We start from the raw sequence: 7,917 nt of genomic DNA, 5'->3' as shown, positions 1-7,917 counted from the left end.
AACCCCCCCCCCCCCCCCCCCCCGCCCAACAAAAAAAATATATATATATATATTCTCTCTCTGTTACTTCTATTCTGAATCCATGCTTATATAAACATAATCCACAGGTAATTTCAAATGTTATGCATTTCTATTTTTTGGAGTAACTGGATACTCTGTGTTTTCATTAGTTTTCTCTCTATTATAAAAAATAGAGAGATGGCAGTAAGTACAATGAATGATAGACATTGCAACATAAAATAGAAGATTTCATTCCTAATGAGGGAAATTATATTACTAATGGTTGAGATTTTACATGGCGACCATTCAGAAGTATGCACTTACATTAGTCATGAACCTTTAAAGACAAAAAACAAAAAATAGTTGCGCTTCCAACCAACATGAAACCAAAAATTGCAATTTCATGCCAAGACATGAAACTGCACAAGATCCAAAGACTGGCATTGAAGAGTAAGTCTGGGATTGTGTAAAAAGGGTGTTCAAATATGGATTCCCCTAAAAAATTATGACTCACAAAGCTTATTGCGAACTAAATGCATCACGAGCACTTTAGACGAGGAAAAAAGATGGCCAGGACAACCAGATAAAATATAATTTTTCTAGAGACAGCTTGTATTGCTTATTTTTTGAGCTTAGCAAGTGCTTATAAGCACTTAAAAGTACTCTGATAAAATTCCAGAGATGTATTTGTGTATTGTAGCTATTGCATTGAATTGCAAACTTTTTTTTGATAGGTAATCAGAGAATTTTATTCTTTAAAAGAGAGTACACGGGAGGTATACGATCACTTTAAGCATGAAAGGAACAACAAGAAATTAGGCAACTCTACAACAGGATTTTTAGCCACTACATTAAATCAAGTATACAAAGTCAAGTAAAATAATTCTTTTATCTGCTCTGTTGTCTTTGTTTGGTTTTCGAAACATCGATCGTTCCGTTCTCTCCATATGCACCATACAATGCATCCCGGAATAAGATTCCAGAGAAGTTTGCTATCCTTATCGCGAAATTTTCTTCTCCATGCCCGCACCCCGTCTTCTATAAGCCTAGGTAGCACCAAATCCATTGATTGAGAAGCCAGAATACTGTTTCAAAGCCAACGTACACCATCACAATGAATGAATAAATGATCAATCGTCTCTCCATCCTTCTTGCACATAAAGCACCACTCGGTTACATAAAATCCTTTTCGTCGAAGATTATCCACCGTTGACACCTGCCCCCTCATAACTGTCCACAATAGAAATGCTGCCCGTGGAGGCAATTTACTTTGCCACACCATCTTCCAAGGTAATGAACTCTCCACAAATTCCAAAAGGGATTGAAAATATGAGCGGACTGAAAAAATACCATCTCGAGCTAACCTCCACCTGCTACAATCACCCTCTCCTACCCGAATTTGTATCTCATGCAGAGCGGTCAAAAACAACGAATAATCTTCCAATTCCCAATCCTGTAAACCCCTCCCAAAAGTAATATTCCAACTATAACCCCCATTATGGATGTCAAGTACATCACCCACCATAGCAACAGGCTCCAACGCAATGCGGTACAATGAGGGAAATCCCTCCTTTAACGGTTGATCGCCACACCAACTATCATCCCAAAATCTAATATCAGTGCCATTTCCCATTACAAAATTTAGTTTGTCCCTAAAATCACTCCATCCCCGTTGGATATACCTCCACAAACTCACCCTATAGGAGCTACGACCCTCAACCGTACACCAACCCCCCTCCATCACACCATACTTTGCCCCAATGATTTCTCTCCAAAAGCTCTCCCTCTCCACTCCAAATCGCCACAACCACTTGCCCAATAAAGCCTTATTAAACAAAACAAGGCTCCTCACTCCAAGCCCCCCATCCTCATAGGCAAACAAATAGTACCCCAATTAACCAAATGCATTTTCCTCTCCTCCCCTAACCCTGCCCACAAGAATTCTCTTTGAAATCTCTCTAATCTATTTGCCACTGCAACCAGAATAGGAAACAATGACAAAAAGTAAGTGGGGGAAACAATGACAAAAAGTAAGTGGGGAGATTTAAGAGAGTGGATTTAATAAGGGTAAGTCGGCCTCCCTTAGAAAGATACATACGCTTCCACCCCGCTAACCTCCTCTCCATTCTTTCCATAATATCATTCCAGATATGTGTATTTTTAAACCGTGCCCCTAGTGGAAGGCCTAAATATAACATGGGCAATTGTGCAATCCAACATCCCAATATGCCAGCCAACTCCTCCACGTTAGATACCTCCCCAACCGGAATAACCTCAGATTTTCCCAAATTGATTTTTAATCCAGACACCGCTTCAAAACATAGGAGCAAACGACGCAGGTTCCTGAATTGTTCATCATCCGCATCACATAAGATCAACGTGTCATCAGCAAATAGCAAATGAGACACCTGCAATTGGCCAAACCTAAAGCCCCTTACCAAACCCTCTCCCACAGTTCTTTCAAACATCCTACTGAAAGCCTCCATCACAATAACAAAAAGCAATGGGGATAGTGGATCTCCTTGCTACAATCCTCTACTACGAAAATAACCCTCCGGCGTTCCGTTGACCATAACTGAGAACGAAACAGTAGAAATACAGAACTGAATCAATTTACACCACTTATCCCCGAAGCCGCACCTCCTAAGCATATATAGCAGGAACCCCCAGTTCACATGATCATATGCCTTCTGAATATCGAGCTTACATAGCATCCCGGGAATTCCCAAACGCAATCTTGAATCAATGCATTCATTTGCTATAAGCACAGAGTTCAAAATCTGGCGACCTTTTACGAAAGCATTCTGAAATTTGGACACTACTTTCCCGAGCACCTCCTTTAATCTATTCGCCAAGACTTTCGCAATAATCTTATACACCCCACAGATTAGGCTAATAGGGCGAAAGTCCTTAATGTTGGTCGCTCCCGATTTCTTAGGGATCAGGACAACAAATGTAGCATTAGAACTTTTCTGGAACCTGCCACGTTCAAAAAAATATGTAAACATATCCAAAATTTCCGATCACACCTCCCAACAAGCCTTGTAAAATGAGAACGAGAAACCGTTCGGTCCAGGGGCCTTATCCTCGTTCATGCTAAACACTACCTCCTTGATTTCATCCTCCTCAGAAGGCCGCTCTAACCACCCGGCATCATCCTCCGTGATAGTAGAAAAATCCAATCCTTCCAACTCTGGCCTCCACTCAAACTGCTCCTGATATAGATTCTGATAGAAATTCACCAATTGGTTTCCAATTTCGAGTGGTTCTTCATAAGTTATCCCATCCACTTCCAACACTGTGATCGAGTTTTTGCGCCTATTAGAATTAGCGATCCTATGAAAAAACTTAGTACATTTATCTCCTTCTTTCAACCAATTGACCCTAGATTTCTGACTGAATGAAAGAAAATTATAGATAGTTGACCAGCTTTCAAGAGGCTGCCTCTCTCCTCCATTAATACCCTATTCCTGCCTAAAATGAAATGAACACCCCACCCACTATATATAGTTAGAAGCCCGTACAATTATTCTACTAAATCCCTATTATATCCCTCCCCTACTTTAACTAAATGGAAATATTCGAGTGCTTCTTTTGGGACCTAGTATACTCCCTTGGCATCGAGAACAGGTAGAATTTTTTTTTTAAAAATTGAACTATCGAAAATGGTTCATATGCACAATACACATGGCAGGAAGTTAACAATCACTTCAACAGCGAAATGATCAACTTAGTAATTTAATTGATGCTAAATTAGTTTTGGAGAAGGAACATCAACAGTTCAACTTGAGTTTGTAATTAGCATGAGTAACTCATCAATGGTAAAAATTCTTTATAAGCACTTAATACGTATGAGCAATGGCAAAGATCAAGCTTGGAGCTTATCAAAGAATAACAGATTATCTATGAGCATCTTGACATGAACCTTTGCATACTATTGTTAGCATCCAAAAATCTTTAGATACCTCACACGTGTATCTAGCAAATGAATTTCAGAAATAAGACATTATTTCAGTTTACAAACTTGAGTATGGCAAAGATGGCCTTGAGCAACTGATGCAGAGCATGACTTGAACATGAGGGTTTGGCCTGGTTCGTAAGGGGTACTTCGAAATAAAAGCCCATAGGAATAGTGCTTAGGGTGGATCACCGGTCCTCATTTTAGGTGATAAAGGATTTGATTTCGCCTCTCCCACTATATGTTACTTTCGGGAATAATAGTTGCATCTCCCTACATCAAAAAGTGGAGGTCTTGTGTTCTACCTTCCAAGGAAGGGAGCATCACTTGACCATGAGGGTGGGACTATTTGTAAAGGATACTCCAAAGTAAAACTGATGGAGATTAAGATAGGAATAAAAACATAGATTTATAGTTTAAATAGAAGTTTTTAATTGAGTTTAATTCTAATTAGATTAGATCAAATCTGTTTTGATATTTTAACATTATTAGGCATTTGTTTCCTTTTTAACTTCTTTGAGTTCATTACCCTAAAAATAGAGAGCCTTATTCATTGTAATTCACAATCTTCAATATATGAATAAAGATTGATTTTTCCTATTGCCCTCAATTCTTCTCTTCGTGAAATACAAGGAACCTATCTACCCCTATGAAGTAGAGCCAATAGCGATTTTACCCGCTGAACTCAAACCACCTCCTTTCTTTATTAATCTTTGATCGTTCGTTAACAAGATATACGCGTCCTGCGTCAAAAACCCTAAATGAATGGTGCTTGGGTGGCTTCCTCAACTTATCCTGAGTGATTAACCTAGCTCATGGAAAGTGGACTCGTTTCTTAAGATAGCTAAGTCATTTTTATGCATCATAATGCCCATATTCAGCTCATAAATGTCTTCATGGAGCAATGACACTTTCTGGAAAAAAATTCTATAAAATAATTTCAGCAGAATTTTTTTTCAAAAGAATTGCTTTTAATCATTCAACCAATGATAAAGTTGAGAAAAATCTGGACATTAGTTAATATAGAACTTATTCAACTTCTCTTGTACATATGTATGCAAGCTAGTAGCTATCAATAATTTAATATCACAATATCTAACATATGCGTTTGATAACCTGCAAGAAACACATTCTATAATCTATTGCTCAAGCGTCAATACCAGGCTTAATAGACAAGAACGATTTTATCTGCCATATAACAATATTACCATTGGATAGGTATTTCTTTTTTATTACTTGGGTTGAAATCTTAAGTTGCCCGTAAAATTAATTAAACCTTTTCCAGAAATCATTACTCTTGATTCTTGAAATAGTAGCAACAATGGTCAACTTTTCACAACTTCACTATCTAAATTATGATATTGTGCAAATTATACATGAGATCTCTGCTTTGACGTGATTCAAATACTGCACTGAGAAAGGGAAAAAGTAGCAAAGAACTGCCACCTAAAGTTAATTTATAGTGAGCTAGGGTCAAGAAGAGAGAGAGAGACCTTCGACTTCTTCAGCCTAGATTTATTGTCAGCACACCAGGCCAGAGCTGGGGCCACCTCCTTCTCTTGAAGAGCAACGATAACCTTTTTTGCTTCATGAAAAACCTCTATATCAACAAGATCCTGCAGTAGATATATCAAACAACATTTAAATGCCAGCCTTTTGGTGTAACAGCAGTATGAGGCCCTTTAAGGAAATAAATTAGACAACTCATTCATTGCATGTTTGACCACTTTTCTAAATTCAAACAGTTATTCAAAGCAGAAGAAACAGCGTAATAGGAATAAATATGACATAGACATACTTCCAAGCAACAATAATATGTTAGTCACATCTCAGGAAATAAAAGATAGTGAAATCAGTCAAATTTAATGTTTACCAGTGAGAGATGAGATACATGATTCATTTCTTGATAGGGGAAAAATGCATAACAAAATCACAAGATGACTAGACCACCACTCACAAAGAAAAATGTTGCCGACAGAATTACCTGAATATTGCTGCTCTCTGCAAGCTTTGCAGCAGTTTCGTAGTATGACATGCGCAACATATAATCCACCAGTATCCGATTCAAACGGGTGCTATTCCACTCTGGCAAATTCTCAACATCTGCAGATTCTAAATGGTCTAGCCTAGCTCGGCATTTCTGTGCTTGCAAGTGTTCCGTCCGACTCCCCTCTTCCAACTGATTCACAATAGAAGTATATTACTATTCTCTATAAGTAAATAATTTAAATAAATAAAAATCAATTCCCTTCCCTGAACCTTCTTTACAAAATTTTGCTTTTGTCAATTCAGTTCACCTTTTACAAATTTTAGATGGAATGGCCAGCTCGTAATTTTAACAAATTTTAAGATGCTCATTCCATCTAAAACACTATAATACAATGTTGTCTATACTCCACAACTTGTCGGCTCTTCATAGCATTAGAGAATATTAGATTTTGATTGAGAGCATCAAATCTTGTAACAACATTTCATATTTTGATCTAATGAATTATCCTCCTCTGCCCGGGGTTTTTCCTTTCACATAAAATCTCGTGTTCTTGTGTTTGAGTTTATTTTCATATTATTGTATAATCTTGTTTATCTCTTAACACCAAAAACCCAACAAGACTATGGAAAACAAAGAGCAACGTGACTATGTGAGGATTGTACATACACGTAAACAGATTTACAATACCTTCCTTTTGAGGCCTTGCAACCTGGATACAAGAGAATTTAGTTGGAGAACAGCGTCATCGCGGGAGAGATCAGAATCGGCGGCCACGGATACGCCGGAGATAACGGCGGATACCTCTTTCTCGACGATACGATGGTTGGCGCGGATCGTCTTCTTGTAGTGCTCGAAGGGAACGCGGAGGAACTGATGTTCCAGTTTCAAGGACTCGGCCAGTTGGCCAATCTTTGATGATGGAGTTGTGGTGGCGGCAACGCCGATGCCGGCGGCAGGAGCGGTGCCGGTGTTGTTGCCGTTGGGAAGTTGCAGGTCGGTTTCCATCGATGATGACATCTTTCTTTATTATTCTACTGGAACAGTGGATATAGATCCGGAAATGGTGAAGGTAAATGGAAATTGAACAGCTGTCCGTACTTGGAAGGAATTTGTTAAGGGATCAATTTGGGGAGGAAAAATATTTGGCTAAGCTCTAAAAATTAAAATGTAAAATTCCTTTTATGAAAAATTAAGTACTTGTTTGGGCTCCATTTAATTTTAATAAATTTTCTCTTTCTTTTTTTTTCAATTACACATTTTTCAATAAAATAATAGTGAAAATTACAGTGGATGTCAAAATCTTGGTTTTTAGTTACAAAAATGTCATCTTTTTTAAATCATTGTAAATATGGTATTTTGTGATAAATTTGGACAATTTTGCCCGTCTGTAGAAATTTAATACCTTACTTGTCTTCCATTTAATGAGATGATTTGACAAGACAAAAATTATGTCAGGAAGGAGTTGTGTAAAGTTGAACCAAGACAAAGAAAAAAAGACGAAGGAGGTGGAAGCCAAATGGACCAAACGCGTCTCTCACCGAAATCATCCACCCTCTTTTTGGAATCGCCGACCTCACTCCCTACCGTGGACGACCACCAAGACGACCGTCACCGTCGACGATGAAGTGACCTCCATTGTCATTTGAATCGGCCGAAACTGAGCACAACGTCCAAGGGCCATCTTCTCCAGTGCGACTGCCAGAAGAACCGAAGATAGGCGAAGGTAAATCCTCCCATCTTCTGACCTCTCACTTGTTTCTTAGCCATTTTTTCATTTACAGTCAGAAAGTGGCGATAAGATGGTAGAAGTTTGTTTCCTTCGGTATAGTATATTTTGAGAATCAAAAAAATTTCCACTTTTAGAGTTTCGCAGTAGTAATATTAGATGTATAGTTTAAGGTAGAAAAAATTAGGATATGGTTTGTATTGAATATTGCTGTTGTTTGTGCTATTTCTCTGATTTAGGATC

The 7,917-nt window shown here is 38.2% G+C and overlaps 1 protein-coding gene across 1 annotated transcript in view; it reads right to left on the bottom strand.

Annotated features, from left to right (window-relative positions):
* LOC111389227 (protein MAEA homolog) overlaps positions 1-7,091 on the bottom strand; it is a 9,948-nt gene extending 2,857 nt beyond the window's left edge. The window contains exons 1-3 of the mRNA XM_023014117.1: positions 6,636-7,091; positions 5,943-6,137; positions 5,452-5,574 (exon numbers count right to left, since the gene is read on the bottom strand). Coding sequence (XP_022869885.1) covers positions 5,452-5,574; positions 5,943-6,137; positions 6,636-6,965 — 648 coding nt within the window. The 5' untranslated portion in view covers positions 6,966-7,091. The remainder of the gene's footprint in view (positions 1-5,451; positions 5,575-5,942; positions 6,138-6,635) is intronic.
* Positions 7,092-7,917: the final 826 nt, after the last annotated feature.

The sequence above is a fragment of the Olea europaea genome, unplaced genomic scaffold, assembly GCF_002742605.1.
Source record: "Olea europaea var. sylvestris unplaced genomic scaffold, O_europaea_v1 scaffold571, whole genome shotgun sequence".
NCBI lineage: Eukaryota > Viridiplantae > Streptophyta > Magnoliopsida > Lamiales > Oleaceae > Olea > Olea europaea.
This window is presented reverse-complemented; position numbering and strand designations above follow the sequence as displayed.